At 28.8% G+C, this 23,586-nt stretch overlaps 1 protein-coding gene and 1 pseudogene across 1 annotated transcript; both read left to right on the top strand.

Moving 5' to 3' along the window:
- The first annotated feature begins 6,454 nt into the window (after positions 1-6,454).
- LOC126844729 (cyclin-dependent kinase 1-like) lies at positions 6,455-8,004 on the top strand. The gene is made up of 4 exons (XM_050583124.1): positions 6,455-6,567; positions 6,830-7,221; positions 7,276-7,525; positions 7,592-8,004. The coding sequence occupies exons 2-4, from the start codon at positions 6,838-6,840 to the stop codon at positions 8,002-8,004; spliced, it is 1,047 nt and encodes a 348-aa protein (XP_050439081.1). The 5' UTR covers positions 6,455-6,567; positions 6,830-6,837.
- Positions 8,005-18,494: 10,490 nt separating this feature from the next.
- Positions 18,495-21,737, top strand: LOC126844728 (fatty acyl-CoA reductase wat-like; annotated as a pseudogene).
- Positions 21,738-23,586: the final 1,849 nt, after the last annotated feature.

Genomic DNA, 23,586 nt, shown 5'->3' with positions numbered 1-23,586 from the left:
CATAGGACAAACGTAGTCTTAAACAACATCCACCACAAACAGAATATGAATAGCATTTATGTTCTAAGCCTTAGTCCTTTAATGATATATCAGTACCCCTGTTATTATTACAATTGTGTTTATTGCATGGTCAATACGTGTTACGTGATTATGATTTATAAGAAGTGGCGAAAGAGTTTTTTTATGGAACATACAAATTTCGAATGTACTTTACTGATAAACAAGGTATAACTCTTGGTTGTGTGGTTATAATTGTTTTTGTATTACGGCTGTGGGAAGATACTTAGTAATATAATCTTGATTAATTCGAATTCTGTCTCCTTGGGCACATAGAGACATAATTTGTAATTAAAAAATGTTATCGTTATGTTTATAATCACACGAATAAATTTGTTCATTATCAAATATTATTTTGAAACAATAGTGATTTTATTTTATATTATTTAATAATACCTAATACATAATAATAATTTTTATTTTTCTCTTGTGTTTTACTTTAATGTTTCTAGCAAATTTGTTGGTGAATTTTGATTTTTACATATTTTAGTATTTACATATTATTATATGTTAAGAAAACTATAATCTATCCCTATAATTTACTAAGCTTGTAGACAAATAAAGACAAACTTAAACCAAAGACTTTGTGAAAGCTATTAAGCTAACTAGAGAATAACATTTAGTATCTCTAAACGAGTGCATTTAAATTCAGCGAAATCATTAGTAGTATACTAACAGTAACCATACTGTGGCGTATAATATAGATACATATTTTCAAATGGTGATTACAAGTATTTTTCACAATGAATGACAAAAATAAACAAAAGGTATCTATTTATGTATTTATTCTAGTATTTATAATATTTTATATTAAAATTTGCATAACGTTATAAGAATTATAGTTTTTTAAACAAATATAGTAGGTAGAAACTAAAAACTACAGAGGAAAATAAATAACCGGGGTTCAGAAATCTGAATTATCCGATTTTGACAATTATTGATTTGAATAAACGCATTATAAATTAGAGTACTCAATATAACAAAACAGTTATCAATTAAGTCTAAAGCTTACAGTAGCTTACATCTAAATTATTAATTTCCGTACAATAATATAATATATACATAATAAAATACGAATTGAACATAATATGTTTCTTCAGGCTATTTGTCGAAGGTAAGTCCTATAACAAAGTTATAAATTTGAATTAATAATAAATTACACCAAATAACAATTTTATTTTTGATTGAGTCTTCGAAATTCTCAAGAGAGAATTTAATTGTGCATACCAAGGAGCATGGAAAAATTGTCAATTAAAATTTGAAATTTTATCTAGACTTTTTTTTTGGTTACCTGACGCGTTAAATTAAAAAAAAGAAAGATAATAGCATAGATTAATTTATGATAAAAGAGTAAAATTCCTTTTTTTTTAAACTAACTTTAGTTAATTGATTACATATTTTAATTTGACAAATTTAATTGAATTTAACTTATAAAGTAAAATGTTATATTATATAATCAATGTCTTAATATCGCATTTAGAAATAAAATTTTAAAAATTATGTCCATAGTAGATGTTATTCTTTTATTAAACACAAAAAAAAGTTATCAAAATCGGACTAGTCTCCGTGATGTGATTATTTTTCCTGAAGGACATGTCTTTGTTTAATAGCTTAATTATATTCTTTTTTAATTAACAAAATTTTTAACAAAATTTTTAAGTTATAAATTACAAATTTCCTGCTCCCTACTACTGAAGAATAAGAACCCATTTTTCCTAACCCAGACTCAAGCGTGACCAACGTTATTGTTCTGTACAGCTATGGTGTATAAAGCAGTCATTACATAATTATAACTGTGGGTTTTTGCAGACTGCAAGTACAAAATCTCTTTCTAATAGTCTAATAGCGTTCTGAAACTTCACTGCTAAATCAATGTTTCCAATACATTTAACAGCTTGATAAAAGCGTTTAATTATTTTAATTAACATTGTCATCATAGAAATAATAGTTTCTGAAAAAAAAAATATTTGTTAAAAAAACGATATTAAATCAAATGCACTGTTATTATACCTTCATTCATAAAATTCATTTTACATATTTGGTTAAAATTAGCCCCTCGACACCACACATAACAAATATACATAAAATATGGTTGAAACTTATCCTCATAATCATCTACGTTTACTTGCAATCGTTCCTTGTTACATTCTTCAGCAATTTGTTGGGCGAATATCTAGACCATAAAGCATTTTTTTATTTATAAAAAAAATTGTGAATATTTAATATTATCGTCATTAGTTAATTATATTATTTGTTATACTCTGAATTTTGTTTCATTTAGCACCATTTTTCCTAAATACATAGCACGTTCATAATTCTTTACTGACATTCTGTCATTTTCTTCATGACGTACAAACAAACTAAGCATTGTTACCAGATGAGGTAATTCCAACTTCATAAACACACCGCTGTCAAATAATTCTGCCAACAACAGCTCGTCAACACTATGTATTTCATTAGAATACCTATCAAAATATAGAATTAGGTATATAATTCAATTAAAATAGTATTAAATTGTTTGTTGTAGGTAATAATATATTTACTTGTAAAGTTGGCATGCTATTTTTCCTTTAATTTTAAACTGTTTGCTATCAATATAGTTCATAGATTTAAGAATATGTTTTCGGTATTCGATATCATTCCTTTCAACTAACGCTAATGTTTTTTCCAATTTTAATTTAGCATTTAATATTTTATAATCAATCTAATGTGTAAATAAAATTTTGTTTAAACTGTAGTTAGTTATTAATGTAGGTTGTTTTTTATAAATTTACTTCGACTTGTTCTAATAGTCTTGAATAATAAATATGAAGATCGTAAATTGCATTTTCCTTATGCTCAGTTATTCTTTCCTTAAAATATTTGATTTCTTGAGCTTTTCGAACTAGTTCAGGGTCAATGAGTTGTAGTTCATTCTGAATAACAAAACATAGACACTCGTTAACAATGTAAATTTATATATTTCCCATAATCAAAGAATACAGGCATCAAAGAATAATGTTATGGGATTAAACTTGTATTAACTAGTATTTATGTGATACATATTATGATGTAAATTCAGAAGAAATGTTGACCTACTCATTCCTGTGAAGTGCAGAACATTGTATTTGTATAATTTGATTGCATTCAATTGCAATTATACAATAAAAGCATATATATATATATATACTAGACATTCCATGGAAAACTTTTTTTATTTTTCTACCACCTGAATTGTTTTTATTTGCCGAAAAGAAGAAATGTTAAAAGATGACTGCCTTGTAGGACAACTCTAAGTGAATCCTATAGAGCCTCTATAATATTATATTCCTCTATTAATTTACAAGTAAAAAATGTCAAATCCTGAAAGCTGACATTTATACCTTAAAATATTTATAGGCTATTATAGCTTTTTCTCCGTTTTTTAATTAGTTTGTTGTTAATCAATTACCTGGTAAGGTTCGGTGTCATCAAAATATTGCATGCAGTTAAATTTACTCGTCTCGAGTTCATAAAAAAATTGTTTTAACGTATCCATCTGTTTGCGTAATGAATGACATAATCTAACATCATGGTCTTTTTTACCTAATATCATGCATTTTCGAATGGATAACTCTTTTACTTCTATAAACATTTAAAAAATAAATAAATACTATATATATATATTATATATGTGTGTGCGTATTAATATAAGGTGTCTAATTCAAAATTCAGATAATAGTAAAAATTTCCAAACCGTGTTTTAGTAAACTCACTGTATGAAATAGTGCAAATAGTACAAATTTATGGAACATCGATTAAGACTATAACAGGTTTAAACTAAGTACTGTGTTAAAAACTGTGGTTGGTTTCAAAATATCTGACGATTTAAATTTAAAAATCATGTTTCAAAATTAAATATAAAACGAATTTAGCAATATAAACATTTAACATTTTTAAAACTATAACATTTGTGTAAAATACTTCTATAAAACATATTATACCTACTCTATACACAGTGCGTATGATCCAAAGCTTTGATTTCATATTGATGGTAAAATCTTAACTCTATTTTCGTTTTTATTGTTTGTGAAAATTTTTAAGTATTCTTTATTAGCTTATAAGCTAGTTTTGAAAATAGATGCATCTCATATATAATATAATGTGATCAATAAATAACAAAGAAATAAAAATATTTTAAAAACACCCTTAATAACAGAAAAAGTACATGCATAAATATAATATTATACTTAATACCGCCTTTTTTTGTGATAAGGATTCCTTTTTTAATTTAATTTTTTTTTTTACTATATAAATACGAAAAATTGTCTAAATTTTTTCTTAACATTATATTATTATTTATAATACAAAATAATTATTATTTAATTACTTACTTTGTTCAAGCTCTTGTATGGCTACTTGATTTTGAAAATGTAAGAATCTTTTTCGTAGCATATTTTTAGGTTTAAGACCATTAAGCATTTGATTAAACAAAATATTATAGGTAAAATTATATTCTGAAAAAATCGGATCTGGATTCCCTTGTATGATATTTTTGATATCCTCTGAACTGACCTTCTCATCTATCATCAATATAACTTGCCCATTGTCGTACATACTTCGTCCACCTGCTCTACTCGACATTTGTATGTACTCCCCTGAAGTTATCTATTTAAAATAAACAGATTAATTGGGTACAAAGCAGTATGAATTAATACATTATACATACTAATCTTTTTTCATTTTGATCTAGTTTGAAACAAGACGTAATCAATACAGTTTTGGCTGGTGTTTTAAATCCCATTGCATATTTTTCAGTGGTAATTAGAACTTTTAAAAGTCCTTTTGAATATAAAATTTCATTTGTTTTTTTTAATATGGGTAAAGTACCTATTGTTATAAATAAGATTAATACATATTATATTATTAATATAACTCCTCATTCTATTATAATGAGGAGTGGCCGAGTGGGTAAGGTGATTAAAGGCCCGGTATGCTTGATGATGATAATATTAATAATTATAATGCGGTTAATTAAATACTATGAATTTTACCTTTATGGTAGACACCGATTCCTCGCTGTATTAAATTCATTGTGATGTACAAACCAGCTAGTTTAAAATCATCTTCACTTAATTCTTTTGTTATATCATCGAATAATTTTTTGATTGATTTTTTATCGTCATCTAAAAATAATATAATTATAATAAAACATTTGTTTTTATAATATATAAATGTAAGTATTCTCAAAAAGAGCATTTTTTAAGTTTCATGCAAAATACATTCTTTTTAAATTTCTACTTTATTTTATAAAAGTAAAGATTCTATTATATAACCTGTTGTGAAATCCAAACTAATAATTTCGTGTATAAATAGTTCACAGTCGTTTGGATTAGAGAAGAAAATAATCATTGGATCAAAATCGTGATCCTTAATCACACTCACTATTTTCTGGACCATTTTAAATTTGTCTCCATCAAATGTATTTTTTATATTATCATTCATAACATGCGTGAAAGTGGTATTATGTAGTTTATTCTTAACAGTCAATAGCATATTTAGTATCAATATTATTAAACGTTATAGTATTATGACAAAAAATATAAACTATTCTAGTAGGTAGTTTGACTTACATATTCATCAACATTAAGATACAAATCAGTCGCAGGATAAATATAATGGTGAATGTTAGTAGGTCGGTACTCTGTATTAATTACATGACATACTTGGTCATGTAAATTGGCTACCCATTGCATAAATTGCTTAGCATTTTGAATCGTAGCCGACAAAAATACCATACGAACATTGTTGTTTAATGATATCAAAATTATTTCCAAAATATAGTAACGTTCCTTGTCTGTCATAATATAATGTATATCATCAAAAATCATCCATTCTACATCCTTTAGGCCATTAGGATGTTGTAACATGTTATACAAATTCTAAGTAGATTATATTATAATTATATAGTATACATAGTAAAAATACATTTTTACATTGGATAATTAAGTTAATATTTACCTCAAAAGTCATAATTAAACATTTCTTATCTAGGTCACTAGTACTAAAGTCAGTTACCAGACATACATCTTCGAACTCTTTGAAAAAATCATGATACGTCTGAGTAATAAGCTCTGTAATAGGTGTAGTGTAAATTACACGTTTAGATTCTTTTAAAGAAAACGCTATACAATATCTGTAGCAACAACAAAAACAAATTAATTACATTTTTATTATCAACGATTGTTTAACTGTCAGTCTATACATACTCAGCTATAGCAGTTTTACCAGCAAAGGGATGAGCTGATATAAAAACAGAGTGATTACTGTCAATACAAGCAATAGCTTCTCTTTGGAATAGGTGCAACTCAAAATCATATGTTTTGGCTGGAAGTTTATTAGAGTTTTGATACAGATCAGCTGTTGAAGAGTATTCACATATTGATGGAATTGCTATTTCATGGATGTACGACATTCCATCTAAAACTTCTTCCGTAACAATTTGTGTTTTTGGTAATGAAAATTCCAAGCTTAAAAAGAACAAAATATAAAGTAAGTAAATTACACATTTAACAAAAGTCTATTTTTAATTTAAATAATAAGGTGATAGCGATTTTTGGTTTTATTTTTAGTATTGTGCTTCAAGATCTTATAATTTGTATTATCAGCTTGAAAAAAAGGTTGTTGTTTAAAAGTGATTTCTATGGATAATTTGTTTATCAAACAAAATAATAACAATTTTCAAATAATGTATTTTACAGTATACAGTTTACACGTATACATTATATTGTATTATGTTATGTTTTTTCTCTAGAATATTGTATGGATAGTATAGTAGTAAATCGTAAATTTGTGCTACATAAAAAAAATAATGATTTGGAAATCAGAAGATATGTCCCAATGGAAATGATTGGCCGAGGATCCTACGGTATCGTGATGAAATGTAAAGATAAACGAACAAATGAGGTTGTGGCCATAAAAAAAATTACATCATCATACTTTTCAATGCCAGAAGCGTTACGGGAAATCACCATACTAAAGAAGCTCAGCAATCACACACACTTGATTAGTTTTTTAAACGTTTTTCGTGTCAAGCAAATTCTCTACATTGTGTTTCCCTATATGGACTACAACATGTATGAGTACATAAATAAACATTATTCGAATGGACTGGGTTATGATTTAACTAAAGAGTACATGATCCAAGTGAGAGATTTATTTGTACGTTGATGTAAAAAAAAATATAAGTATTTTTTTTAGGTAATCAGAGGAATAGATTATATGCACGAACATCACGTTATTCATAGAGATATTAAACCGGATAATATACTGTTGACAAGAAATGGTGTGATAAAACTTTGTGACCTTGGAATTTCTAAGCTAATATGCCCCACTTCGTTTGGCGCAGAATTACTAATGACACCTGGAATGGGTACTCTATGGTATCAAGCACCAGAAATGTTACTTGGTATTAAAAAATACGGCACTGAAGTAGATATATGGTCAATTGGTAATTTTGTTTTATGTATAGTAAATTAATTTGTTTACCGAAACTATATTTTAACACTGATTTCAGGAATAGTATTTACGGAGTTTATGAGTGGTCAGCCAGTAATAACTGGAAAAACATCAATAAACCAATACAGATCAATTATAAGAAACTTTGGAATTGCGATAGAAGACCAAAAATATTTCAATGAGATAATGAAGAACACACACTATAGCATTGTATCAATGAATTACACAAATAGTTACAAATATGAAAACGTCGGCAAAGCACTAAAAAATTATTATCCTCTGTGGCCTAATGAACTAGTAGAAATTGTTTCTAAATGCTTACAGTTTAAACCAACTAGGCGTAAATCAGCTAAATATTTATTGAATGAGCCATATTTTAGAAACGGAGACTTTTTAGAAAAATTTGCTCATACACTTAATGATAAAATAAGAAATAACACAGGTTTTCAAGTACTCAAAGTGCACAAGTAATATTGTGATTATGTATATTAATTATAAAAACGCTATAGAACAATGTTTTCGAAGTCTTTAGTAAGCACTATGGTAAAACTGAAATTGTTCATATTATATGTTGCGAATAGATACAGCGTATTAAGTTTTAAGTACTATTTTTAAATAAATGTATCTATTACTGAAACGTAGTTAATATATTATATCAAGTTATTATAGATTGATAACATGGTTTTATAATCGGCAGTGGCGTAAGGGGGGGGGGGTAGGCGGGGGTATTTGCCCCACCCTTGATTATTAAGGCTGCGCAAATTTTCGATACGTAAGGCCGTAAATTATCTGTTACTAATAATCCTTTACTAATAATAAACCGTCGTTTGAACTGACTACCAAGTATAATAGGTATGAAGGTTTATAATATTTGTGTTTTGGAAAAAATATTTATATTTGTAAATGAACAGTGGGCCGATAAAAATGTTGCCCCACCCTAAGAAAAACTGAAATGTCACCCCTGAATAACGGACGTTTAAGAGTGAATTTTATATTGTCATTAATCAAAACTACGTATAATTCCTATTAAAAATATTGTAGCTTGTACTTACTCATAAGAAGTAGTTGTACTTTCTTGTGAAGTATCATAGTCATTGTCAAAAAGTCTAGAAAGGTACAATGGTCTAACAAATACAAGTTTCATTAGTAAACAACATTTAAATTTAATTAAATTAACACAATAAATTACATACCCGTCTATAGATTTATCGGATTGGTTACTGTTCGAACCCATCGGAACTGCACACGAGCTTTCGGGCAAACTGTCTACCTCGTCGCATGTTGAGAGACTTATATTTGATACCAGGTCAAAGTGGTCCATGGATGACATCGTGATGGATTTATTTCAAAACAGTCAATAACAAATGCTATGCGATAATAATTATTGCAAATTATTTAATGTTGCTACAATATAATATGTACAGCATAAAAAAAATATGCATACACAAATGGTCCACTGTATGTCTGTGGTCCACGGCGTACAGTCTTTAACAGCTCGGTGTAAAATATGTAGTTGATTTGTGTAGAGGGAGCTTTCCGATGACCTAAATCTGTGCTCTAATCGATGAAACAAGGGAGATGCGCACAGATGTGGTATTACAAAATCGTTACATCCGAATCTGAGATTAACTGCCGGGCGGTGAAGGGGTAAACTACCCCTTGTGTGTTAAACGCGTCCAGCATGAATCTTTGTATGTAATTACTACGCAACTACAAGTTTCCTGTTCGTATCAAGGCTGACATCTGAGTTGTTATATTAATAACTAAGTCATTCACCATCATATGGTACATCTCATTTACTAGAATTCAAAAACGAGCCCAACTTTTAGAAACCGCCAGTAAAATATATAAAAGCTCAGTGTAAAAGTGAACCAAGTCCATTTTTTTGACATAGTAGGTTTTTCGACGTAAAATTAATATCTTTCAGTGTCACCACAGATTATATGAAAACAGATTGTTCACTCTCGATGTAAACAAAAAATGAGCTGATAAGCACTCCGCCGAAACCAGTGTGACCATGTCAGCCGGAACGAAATTATCGAACTTGTATTTACCACAAATTATATGATTATTTCATATAATCTCATATAATTTCATATAATCACAAATTATATGATTATTTCATATAATCTGTGTATTTATCATATTAAATGTTAAAAAAATAATAAATGTTATATCGGTAATAATATTGACCCCGTCGATAACACTCTATCATTATCTCAAAGACATTTCATTACTAACACTGATATATATATCAGTGTTGGAAAGAATGCATTTATTAGATTTCATTCCTTTTTAGAGGAATGCAATCATGAATGTATTACATTTAGTTTTAAGGAATGAGGAATGGGAATTAATTAATTTTATGTCGGAATGTGAATGAATTCTAAAAAAAGAAACACTTCATGGCTATTTAGTAATTTTAAATTGACTGTAATTTACTAATTTATATTTAATTTATGATATATTTTATACATTTTTTCATAGCAAATGAACAGATTGATGAACAATAAATAATCAATTACTAACATTTTTTAAACAGTTTTAAAGGAATTAATTTTCTGAAAAAACGAATGTCTTACATCAGATGAATCACCTGTAGTTTATACAAGGTGATCTTTTGGTTGACATTATTATTCTGACCAAAAAAAATTAAAATTATTAAAACATATTTTTATATTTAAATTTGTTTTCATTCATAATACTTAAAATAGCATCTAAGTCTTTTATACAGTTTGCATTTTCAGAATAATGGAAATGGTTCTGGCAAAACATTTTTTTAAACGACCAAAAATGGACTGGTGTCGGATTTATATTACTCCCATTTCCCACCCCCTAGGATGGTTACAAGTTTTTTTTGTTTTTAAGCTATAATTTTGGGACCTTTAAGTTGAAAATTTGTCAGTTGTTAGAACTCATATGTATCCGTAACATGTTAAACGGAAAACAATTCGGCACTTCAGTTTTTTATACTATTTTACTAACAATTATACTATTTTATTTATGTGAACTTTGTGATTTATTAATTTTTACTAATTATTTCATGTTCATTATTTTTTATTTATTTTAACCTATTAGCAGGCGCGTATGCGCATTTTGTACGCCAAATATACTTTTAAAGGCACGACTTTTATCTGAGTAGCCTATAGAATTAGAGTAAATAAAAAATTGGTTATATTAAAACACGTATAACTAGGTATATAAATATGCAATACTTTTAGTTGTTTAATACTTTTTTATAATAATTTGTATTATTTTATTTAGAATTATTTTTTGTTTATTATTTTTGAATTGATATTATTTTTATAATAACAATGTAATTAAATACTGCGTGTCAATACTATTCATAGTTGATTAATGCTCTGTCAGTTGTCATGCCCTATGGTGGACAGCTTACTATTTCTCTATGTTAGAAATAATTAAAATTGTATAATAATAAGTATGGATATGTTATGTTTATTGTTTATAATGCATTATATTTTTACTTATTGGGAATTTTAAAATGTCTTATTATTAAATGTATTATTATTTATTAATTGTAATTTATTATTGAAATTAAAATTATTGCCCTTGGATAAGTCATACTATATAGTGCGTAAGATAATATAAAACAACTGTAATTGTAAGAATAATATTATTAAATTATTATTATTATCATTATGGTTATTAATATTTATAAAATGTTTAGTAAATACAAGAGAAACATTCTGTTTAACTCAATTATTTAACAAATGCGAAAGCCCGCGAACACGTTTAAAAACAAATTCCCTTCAGACGGTCATACTGATTTTGGCGGGCCAATCATAGAGCCTTATTTGCAATCCTATTGTTAAAGGCCCGAGTGAACAATCTGTTTTCATATAATCTGTGGTGTCACCAAGCCATCTCAATGTCGCAAAATAGCATCATGTATACTGAATTGTACCACGAGTAGATTATGCGAAAAACCATTTAGTAGCCCATTACTGGAAATCCGCTGTGATAGACTTAGTTCACTTTTGCTCTGAATCCTCCATACTTCGGTTTCTCTGATAAAGAAACCAACTAAGTTGCAACAAGTCTACCCGGGTTTAGCAATACTCAAGTAAATAACAAATCTACATAGGAAAAAAATGCTCACTACTAATGTACAAATACTTCGTTCTATGCTTGCCCTATCTGGAGTAAATGTGTTTAAACTCATCTACAGTGTATAACCAACGCACCATGGTTTGTGTTGAAGCCTAGTGGCGGTTGGCATTACTGGTTCCACCAACCTTCTATCCCCGTCGACCACTACTACCAACACCGTCGACCAGCTGATCATTCACATGTACTATGTAGAGTCTTAATTATTTTATGTTCTGGTCAACGTTTTTTAGTAGTTTTTTAATATCTCGCCTTAACCAATTCACTGGCAACATTTATCAATATTTAACATTTCTCATAAATCAATTTCCGTGGTTCGACAGTAAGTAAGTGCCTACCTAACCAATTAATTTGGCTATCCTTATATATCCTAATATATGCTTTGGAGTATACACTTATCTCTAATACATAACCACTTACAACCGCTAGATCGTGCCTCACGCACACATTTTACTCGGTAACGTTCAGCGAGATGCACGTACAGATTTTCTTATTTACCCCCAGCCAACCCCCCTTTGGTAACCAAATAATCAAAGGTCACTGATAATAATTAACACGGTAAAGATACTTATCACACAAAAACGCGTTGGCCATCTTCTAAATATGATAATAACCATAATACATTATAACTATAAATCAGGATTACTATTTGCAATGCGCATTAAACGAATCAGGGGGCAATGAAGAGTTAGTAGAAGTGGAAGGAATGAAAAAAGGAGCAGTGTATCGAGTATGTCGAGCAGGAATTCGGAAAGTTAACTTTGAGAGTAAGACAGAGGAATCTATTTCGCCAGTTATCGTTTTTAAAAGGAAACGTTTATTTGCTTCATGTCTTCGGTCAGATAAGGAGGATAGTTGTAAGAAATCTTGAATGGGAGTTAAGTCGTAGGGAGAATGCGGTATTTTTAGGACAAATGCCGCAAAACGTAGAAATTTACGTTTGAACTCTTTCAAACATGACAGAATCAGTTGGGTTATAAGGGTCCCATAGAACAGCACCGTATTCAAGAATAGGCCGAAGTAAAGAGCAATAAAGACTTGTTAAGGATTTTAAAAGATGAAACTCGTAAGCAACTCTTTGGATAAAGCCTAAGGTTTTCAGAGCTTTACAACATTTTTTTTCAACATGAAGACGAAAATTCAAAGAGGGAGAAAGACGAAAACCAAAGTCAACAACAAAAGAGATAGATGCAACAGGGTGATTATAGATGAAATAAGATGAAGAAATGGGATTAGAAATTTGGGAAAAAGTAATTTTTTGGCATTTTTAAATATTAAAAGCTAAACCAATCGATTCAGCCCATCTAACTAGGCGATTAAGGTCAGCTTGAAGTAAGGAAACATCTGAGTTGTTAGAAACTCGCATGAATAATTTAAAATCATCAGCAAAAGCTAGGATTTTTGCATGAATTAATACTGAACTGACTCCATTTACCAAGATAGAAAAAAAGAGAGGAGAAAGAATAGAGCCTTTCCGAACACCAGAGGATGGGGTTATAACTTCTGAGGAACAACCTTGTATATTTACCCATTGTTTCCTTTCAGTTAAGTAGGTAATTAACCAGGAGAGGAGTGGTTCGCTAAAACCAGCATGAAATAACAAATCTGATAAAATAGTATGGTTTAGTTTGTCAAAGGCCTTTGCAAAGTCAGTGTATATTACATCTACTTGAGCATGATCACGAAATGAGTCAGTTATAAAGGAGTGGAAGATAAGATTACAAGTTAAAGTTAAACGACCCTGAAGAAAACCGTGCTGTTTGTCAATAAGGAAATTGTTAGTGTAGGATCTAATGGATTGAAGAACAAGGGACTCAAAAATCTTAGATAAGTAAGAGAGGTTAGATATAGGACAACAATTTAAGACTTGAGTTGGATCACCAGATTTTAAAGGAGGGGAAATGAAGGAAATTGAAAAAAAACACGGGAAAGATCCTTCAGCAAGGGATTTACTAAAAAGATGCCACAGTGGAAAGGAAAGAGAATATCTTAAATTAAATTTAAAAAACCAGGAATGCCATCTGGACCAACAGATTTATTGTTAGAAGTTTAGAAAAACCGTTAAAAATATCTTTTAAAGAGAAATAAGCATTAGTAGGGAGATGAAAAAATAAGTAGGGTTTAGTATTCATGAATGTAGAAGGGGAGGGTTGATAAAAAACAGAAGAAAAATGCTTGCAAAACATATTAGATGAAGCCAGTTTACTATTTGAAACTTCACCGTCAAAGTTTACGGAGTCAGGTATGGAAGGAGACTTATTTTTGCGTACAAAATTCCAAAAGTAGCGGAGATTATTAAGGAGAGAATTTTCAGCATGGGCGGAATAGCTACAAAATTTTTGTTTAGAAAGACATTTATAAAAAAAAAAATTGCAATATATTAAAGAAAGTAAACTGTTGGAATTTTATTACACAATCTTGCAATATCCATTCTAGACCATCAAATAATATTTTACGTGTAGAAGCCGCTGTTGACTATGTTTAAAAATGTTTATATTTTATGTAATCGTTTATCTAAGTTTAACAAAAATACTGTGTTCAACAATTAATCATTGTTTTTATTGATTTAAAAAAAAACAATCAAATTGAACTAAAACATATTACTATTAAACATATTACTTGCTTTAAACTTAGTGTATAGCTTAGAATATAATTTATAAATTAAGATTTTTATTTTTTAGCATGTCGAATTTACCGTTTAAAACCCATTGATTTTCAGGGAAAAAAATTGCAATTTTGACCATTGTTGTTCTGTTGTTAGAGTTGTTTTTTTAAATAAATATTTACTCATGGTATTTCAGTCATTCAGATTATTAATTATTTCAGGTTACATAATATATATTATATTTTGAACAAGGCACAAAATTAAAATTTCAATTGTATAATTAGTACGAACATTCAAAGCTTACACATTTTTAAGACTACCAATGATTCGACCTTTAAATCTGGGTAAATATGTAGGTGCTAAGGATTCAATTTTTTCCTAAATATAGGTATAAAATAGTAAAATATGTAATACATGTAATACAAATTTCTAGTTTGATACACTTCAAACCGAAACTCGTTGTTCAAAAATACGATTATACCAACGTTTTCATAAAATTATACATAGGTAAATATTAATACTTATTTACGTAAAAATAGTCCTTAACTCAAAGGTGTCTTAATTTATTTATTTTGTATTACTAATTTCTTATTTTTACTCTAGCAATTTGCACAGTGTTCCAAAACAAAAACAAATTTGGATAAAATTAATACTTAAAATGAAGTCCACGACATTAAAAAAAAAGTTGTAATATACTCGTATGTTTCTTATATGGCTGATTTCAAGTTCGATAATAGTTTTTTTAATGTCCCCCTATCGCAAGGGAGGATTAGGGAAATTTTAAATTGTATTTAAATCAATTTTGTGTATGATAAATTGTATTTTTATGTTTTTGCAGTCGTTAAATGCAAATTTGCAATTATTGTATTAAATTTTTCTTCTTAAAACTTAAAAATGATTATGTATAGGTACTAAACTCTTATGACTTATGTACATTTCCAGTTTCAAAAAGAACAGCTAAGCGAAATGTGCTTCTTTTCACAAAAGCAACTGAGATGTACTTAACTATCGAAAATATAAAGAATTTCATTTTATACAGGTATGCACTAGACATGAATAATTTGAGAGATTTGAATCGCGTTCAGTATACGTTGACTAGAGACAATGTTAATCAGTAGAGGGCGCCACTTATTCATATTTCGGAACCAAAAAACGTTCAATAATAAAAAAAAAAAATGTATATTATAAATACCTATTCGATTTTAAAAGAAGTTATTAAAAAAAAACGCTTAGCTATGTAGAAATGGCAAATATATACACATGATGATCAACATTTTACTTAATAGCAATTTTAAATAACCTAGGCATTCTTTATTATACTACTTTATCAAAACTAGTTTTTATTTTTAAAGGGTAGTTGTAGAGGGTAAATTAAAACAAAATCTAAAAGCTACTTGTTTATTTTGTTTACCTATTAAAATCGAAATTATGTGACGAAATAAATACACTTTTAAATAAGTATAATATTCATTTTGTAAACACATACCAATTATGTGTTGAAAATGATTTATCGGTAACTATACTAGTTTTGGGGTTTCATGAGGTTACATACAATTTTTTATATTGACGAAATTATTAAAATGAACAACAAATCAAACTCATATATATGAATTAAGTAATCAGAAAGAATAGGTTTATATTGTTTAGCACTGATAAAGTAGAGAGTCGCATCATTTTAATTAATTATATTAAAGAGTTCGGCATAGGCGCAACTAGATCTACATTTTAAGGGGTACTAAAATTATGTATATACAGGTCTATACATAATTCTTATCTTCAAACCATTAGATAAAACATTTGAAAACAAAAATATTGTAAAATAAAACATTTTACAGAGTATGTACATAATTAAAATTTTATGCGTACAATTCAGGAATTTGAATTTTGGGGGGTGTTAATTTTGAGTCGGGGGTGCTTAAGTCCCGCTAGCTGACTAGCACCTTCCTAGTTGCGCCTATGGAGTTCGGTATAAAACATTTTCATCAATTAAGTTTTTTAAGTAAAAAATTCTAAAGTAAAAAGAGTGGAAATTATTATTTGTTCAGACCCGACTTTTTCCTCGTCTACAGACATTTTTATCATGTCGGTTCATTGCGTAGAACCATATTCATACAAAATGATTTGTGTACGCTACAATACTACATAGTTGAAACTATGCACACTATACGTTATGTAAATATGTACATTGGTCGTTGTATAGAATAATAATGATTTAAGCACAGCTCGTGTGGAACACTATTCTTCCGCCATTGCTCACAATATTATTACACCAAAGCAGAAAACTGGCAGTCTCTTTGACGCGGGTAAAAACAACCGGAGGAATAAAAATACTGTAAAAAAAAAAAGCTAATAAAAACCAGAATCCATTAAAATAAAAAATGATTTTGCGCTTATCGGTTGCACCAATAATCGGTGAGGCCAAACAACCGGAAACAGGGGGGCGAAAGCCGAAGTATAGAAACAAACCAAAGCCGTTGTTGTGCTCTGAACTTTTTTTCTTTTTTTCCAAAAGCGCCTCCTATACTTTGTAGGTTGTGCAAGACGAAATACTTATTAAAATCAAATTTAAAAAATATTTATTTGTGTACTTTTAATCCTGTAATGGAAAATTATTATTAATTGTTATTTCAAATGTTATGTTTTTTTTATAGTAATTAATATCGAGCAATTTGCTATCTATCACGTTGTTATCCTAAAACTTAGTATTACAGCTGGTCATGTTGGTTGATTTGGAACAAGGCAAAAGCTAAAAAATAGTAGTATAAAAATAATATTTCAAATAATAGCTTCTTATAGCAAATGTTATCATATGACACCATTTGAAACTGAAACATAATATCGTTGGCATAATTTAAAAAAGGGATAATTTTAGCTAAAATAAGTTTACTGTGTACTCAAATACAGAATAGTTAGACCAAAAAAATATATTCAATTCTCTTACATGACTACTAAGGGTAACGTAGAGACGCTATAAGTATAAAAAAAAAAACCTAATATTTTTATTTTTATTTTACGGTCATACGACGGTCCGGCCGTATTGTTTAATCGAGTGTATAAGGCGACGATGACGACATTGATCTTTCTCCTATCTTTTTTTTTATGCTATCTCGTCCCCCTTGTATAATGATGCAAAATATATAGACACAAGTGTGGCATATACAGTATACACTCGGTGTGTATAAATCATCGTTAGTTCGGTTTATTGGACGACGTGTGAAATGACGTAGTATGCGGTGCCGCCGACAAAACGACGAGGGAGTCTAAAAGATGCTATAATAGCGAATTCTGATGTTTGAAAGAATCATAGGTTATCTCGTAGACTATTCTCAAAAATAATACTACTAGAATATGAGTAAAACATCATAATTATTGCATACATTAGGGTGGCCCTTGTTTTTTTTTTTTTTGTAAAATTACACGCCGGACCGTCTCCAAATGTTGAACAAATACTTCACTGATCATTTTTTTTTTTAATTTGGATTTCATATACATTTTAAACAAATAACCTCTTTAATCTTTAATAAAAACGATTGAGCGTTAAAATAATCGAATATGTTCGGGTAAAAGAACAATTACCGTTTTTCAAAAACCATTCATTTTTTTAATTTACGCCATAATATTTTATTAATGTTTTTTTTATAATACCTATTCTTTAACTTTATAAGTGTTTCGTTATTTTGTACTCTATGTAGGCCATTTTTCAAGGAGAAAGTCTTATCCAATTAACTTGTTTAACTATTATTAAAAAAAAAATCATAAAACAAATACAAATAGATTATGCTATATATTAATATAGATAGATAGATTAAGCTTCAATAACAAAACATTTTTTTTTTAGTCTGAAACTTTAATTATTCTTGAAAAATAGCCACTTGAATTATACATTGTAAGATTACAATCATATCAATAGTTTCTTCCCAAATTACCTTATTACAAATTACAAATAAACAATTACAATAAATTATGATGTTATAGTACATAGGCCAGTCCCTAAATTATTGTTTTTTTTTTTAAATTATTACTTATTTATAAGATAATTATTGAAGAAATAGTTTATTTTTGTAAGATTACAATAAAACCAAATAAATAATAGAAAAATATTAACACCATAGAATTCGCCGTAAAGTTATTAGACAAAATTATATGTACATTACGTTTTTACTAAGTAGTCATCTCAAACTCTATAAATTATGATATTTTTTACTTTTTTTTTTACTATTACACCCTAATGACGACGTTATTTGAAAAGCCGCTTACTGAAACTCAAAAAGTCTTTGCTGATACAAATGTATTTATTACTGGAGCAACCGGGTTTATTGGGCAAGTCTTGGTAGAAAAAGTTCTCAGGTAGTAATTTAGTTATTAAACGTTTATAAAGTTGTGCCAAACGTATAGTACAGGAATAATTCTAAATTTACTAAATATGGTCGCTTACATAAAAGTTAAAGGAGAAGGAGGCGATTTGTAAGTAGGAGCATGTCTAATAAATATTCTAAGTTATAGCAAGTCAAAGATATAGTTGAAAAACCGGCAAATATTTGTTTGGCGTTTTCCGGTTATGGAGTTGAAGGAAATTACTTTTTTAACTTTTGACTTTTTAAAGATTTCGAGTGAATTAGTCCAGAAGAAAAAGGTTATAGTGCTGACACAAAAAATAAGTAACATTATTGTAGAATTAATTGCTCCGCATGCAAGCTAAAATAAACCTATAAAAAAAGGTAGAATTACTTATACATTTCAATAATGCAATAGCTTTGTCATAACAACTAAAAATATATTGATTTTATGGTATTGTCACGTTAAATCGGAATTATATGTCGGATTTTATGCAAAAAGTAGAGTTTTCATAGTTAGACTCTAATCCACATTACTGCGTAAATTCATAAAATTGGTTTTACAATGATGAAAAGTTTTAAAGATAAACAAATAAGGAAACAAAAATATTCAAATTTCAACTATAAGAGATCGTTTCCGAGTAATTTACTAAAAATAATGACAAAACCATTAACAGCATAAGAAAAATGAATTAACAGTTAACGAAAAATATTCCAACTGTGTTGTTGCTTTAATTTCCCATTGGTAACAACGGAAACGATTTTTTAGGTAACACAGACAACCCTATTACTAAAAATAAAATGTTAAGCACATTATTGTCGGTACAACGCTTTTATCGATATTTGTGCTTATACAATCTACAGATTTGCTGCAATCTCAATTGTTATCACTTTCAGTTAAAATAATTCCTGAAAACTAGTGACATCTCCATTGTCAATATTGCCCATGTCCTGGCTTTTTGGAACAATGCGCTACAACAAAAATTTCACTTAAAATAAAATTCAACTTAAAATGAACCCAATACGATTAAAAGTATTTATTTTTTTAGGCTTGGGTATTTTTATTTATTATACATATTATAAGTAATAATAATATTACAACGTTTTTAGATCGTGCCCGGTAAAACACGTATATTTGTTGTTAAGACCAAAAAAAGGAAAATGACCTCATACCCGATTGAACAATATGTTTGGTAATATATTGCTCCATGGATTTTTCGTTATCGAAATGTGATTTTTAAGATCAATTATTGGACTTTATTGTACCTAGCTGTATAGCAAACTCAAGAATGAGAAACCAGATTTTATGAAGATAATATCAATAATACACGGAGATTGCGAAGAACCCAATTTAGGTTTATCGCCAACCGACGATGATTATGTTGTTCGCAATATGAACATAATAATCCATTGCGCGGCTACGATTTATCTCAATGGATCTCTGAAACGGACCACGTTTATCAATGTCAGGTCCACAGAGATTTACTGTTGATCGCTCGTCGAGTACACCAATTGAAAGTAAATCATTTTTTTGAAATTAATAAAACTATGAGTTACAATGTAAATTTAAATCTAGATAAACTGATAAAATGAGAAATATCTACTTTTTAACAAAAGTTAAGATTATCTATTTTTAGGTAAGTGTTGTTATTTGCCAACTTGGGGAAATTGGTTTTGTGAAAAGCCCTTTATAGCAGGAACGTAGAATATGAATGTATTGTAGAGCGTTTCACAATGTCGAATTTCTAAAGCTGTTTTAATCCCAGTACAAGTTCCTAATTTAATAATAACATAACAAAAATTGTAATTTTAATTTAATTGAAATGGTATGAATCAAATAGTTTTGAAACACGCAGACTTAAAATAAACTGGAATCGCGACCTAATAACATAAAACCATCAGCAAAATTTTAAATTTAATATTTTACTGGGGTGTTACCAATGGGTGGCTTCATCGCATGCTATTACTCAAGCTATATACATATATTGTCAACAAAATAACTTATTGTAAATATTGTACATATTGTTTTGCTAATAAAAAAAAAAAAAAAAAACAGAAGATTAATATTGAAATTAGGTTTGTACAGTGTTAAAAAAAAATTCACTTACTTTTGGTTCTCATCATTTGATGTGTTATACGGTTAATGTCTCACTTAATCATACATTATTGGCTCATCGATTGCACCGCTTAAAAGTAAACAACGTCAATTGTAGTGAATCATAATGTTGTTTAAAATTTGATTGTTACTGTATACAAAACAATAAATATTTTTAGGCATTTGTACATGTGTCAACGGCATTTGCAAACACTAACCAGGAAATCAGTAAAGAGATAATTTACGATTGTCCCATGAGACATTAATCAAAATGGCCGAATCGTTTTCATCTTCTTTTATCGACTCCATAACAAAAGAGTACAGTAAAATTCAACAACACTGATAAATAATTTCATTATTGTTTTTTAGATACTTGGTGTATTTAAATGAAACTCAATAATAATTATTTTAAAGGTGTTTAGGAGCATGGCCTAACACATACACATTATCGAAATGTGTAGCGGAAAATTTAGTCAAACAGTATGGCCAAGATATGTCAATTAGTATAGTTAGACCATCAATTGGTATTTGCTAATCGTTACCTCATTGTGTAGTTATTATACCTTATTTTATATTTTTGAATTTTTTTTATAGTCGTGTTCACTAAAGATGAACCAATAGCTGGATGGCTTACAAACGTCAACAGCGTACCAGGGCTTTGTGTAGGTATAGGATTAGGTGCAGTACGTGTACTCTTAATAGACACAGATGCTCCTGCTACGATCGTACCAGCTGACAAAGTGGCCAATTTGATCATTATTGCTGTTTGGCAAACCACAAAAAAAAGGTACAACACAGAACACTATATTTTTAGTAGCTATTTTCATGCACTTCAAACATTATGTTCTAATGTATAAAATAATATGTTGCTAGTAATGAAGATTCATCGATACCAGTATTTAATTTTGTTCCCAATAACAGAGCTCCACATTTGTCATTTGGTCAAAGTGCAAATATTATCGTAGATCAACTGAAAACAAATAGAATATATTTTGAAAAACAGGTAGTTTGTTGTATTTAATAATACAACGTATTGAAGACAAAGCACTATTCGATATCGACTTATCAAAAATCAAATGGGACAAATATTTTTTGAACTCTGTTCTTGGAATTCGTCGATAAGTTTTCAATGAACCTGACGGCAACTCTGCTCGAGCTACAAGAAGACATAAAATGTGTGTATAGCGTATACCCAAAAGAGTCATCCCATGTATAATAGTTGTTTTCTATAATAACAAAATTTAGTACTGCCAGCTATCTGAATCACTGACCCCAGACCCACGCAATGTTAAAAGTATCATAGAATTCATATATAATTCCAAACTAATTAACAAAATTTTAAAATGTAACTATTTCTGTCATAAAATTACTTATTGTATAATGTATAAGATTGTTAGCTAATAATGTAAAATAATGTCAGTCCAATGGCCACAGCTGACTTTATTTAATAAAAAAAAATTAATAAAAAATTAAGTACTTAAACAATGCCTGAATTGAGGAGGGCTAATTAACTATGATTTAAATAATTTGTATGATAATATTTCATCGGATAATTTCCGAAAATTAAATCAACACTAGTTTTTAAACTAATTCCAGCGTTATTACTCATTTTCATTGTATTGTAAGTGCTGTACTTAAAAATTTTAAGTACATTTTCTCTGGTATTCTTTACTAAAATAACACATATTATACGATTGCAGAACACAATAATTTTTTTTTTACTTAAAAAATAACTTTTATGTGACAGGGCAAAACAGAACAGATCAAAATTATAATATTTAACATTGTGGTTATTTATATCATTTTTTATAATACTTAGAGATTTTTTGAAGTACAGAAACAGTTATAATTTTTTTTTTTTCAGGATTATGTTCGCCTACTACATATTCAATGGGATACTTTATGCACTACTATTGTACTCAATGTACAATTCTTCAATTTTGTATTTAATTAAAATAAAATTAATACTTAATTGGTGTATTTATTTTAAAATCAATAAAATACAAAAAAAAATATTGCTGGAATGGTAATAATAATTTTTCCCGATTTCCAAACATCTAGATCGTGGAAATTCAAGAAGAACAATGATAAATATTAAACGATACCACAAGGAAAAGGATAAAAAATCTTTAACCTTTTTTAATAATCATTATCAATAATCTTACAGCTCCACTCACCCTGTGTCAACTTGTAATTATTATATCGTATGGGTATAAAATCCGATCTACCTGTATATTATCTTTAAAAAGCTCAGACAAATACTAATCTTCTTATTTTTAGTGTGTACTGAACACTGTGTAACATTTTGTTTATTTTTCTATTGACAACAAGCTCTTAAAGTTACAGAATCTCGATTAATTTTCATTTCAATTGCCATATTTTTAAAACAAAAAAAAAACAACAAAATAAAATACAGAAATGTAAAACCAACTCTAAATTTAATTTCTGGCGATTAGATCAAAATTAATCAATTACTATGACGAGAAGACGTATTTCTTTCGCCGGCAACCTTTTTCACCGGGAAATTTTGTAGCAAGTCTGTTATCATTCAAGAATTCGATGGCCGGCATTTTCCATTTAGCCTTGAAAATACTAACGATGCAGCATTCCCGATTTTGACTTTCCATCTGAATACATGCACAATACGATTATTGCTCTGTATTAATATTATGCGCGTAGTAACCGTCGCGTCGTGCAGATTTGTGACATGCGATTAGAATTAATATTATAAACTGTCCGCCCGGCGGATTGATCTGTCACACGGTTAAAAAAAAAATAAAAACCCCTACACTGAGCGGTACATCATTAGGAGACGGTCGGCGGGAGCACGTCGTTGACATGCACGTGTACCGCCGGCCCGGGGGCAATCACCGTCGCCGTCATCCGACAAT

Source organism: Adelges cooleyi, unplaced genomic scaffold, assembly GCF_023614345.1.
Source record: "Adelges cooleyi isolate 19-005CV unplaced genomic scaffold, UGA_ACOO_1.1 ACOO_flye_CR_arks_rails_tigmint_CR_PRNA_651, whole genome shotgun sequence".
In the NCBI taxonomy this organism is placed as follows: Eukaryota; Metazoa; Arthropoda; class Insecta; order Hemiptera; family Adelgidae; genus Adelges; species Adelges cooleyi.
This window is presented reverse-complemented; position numbering and strand designations above follow the sequence as displayed.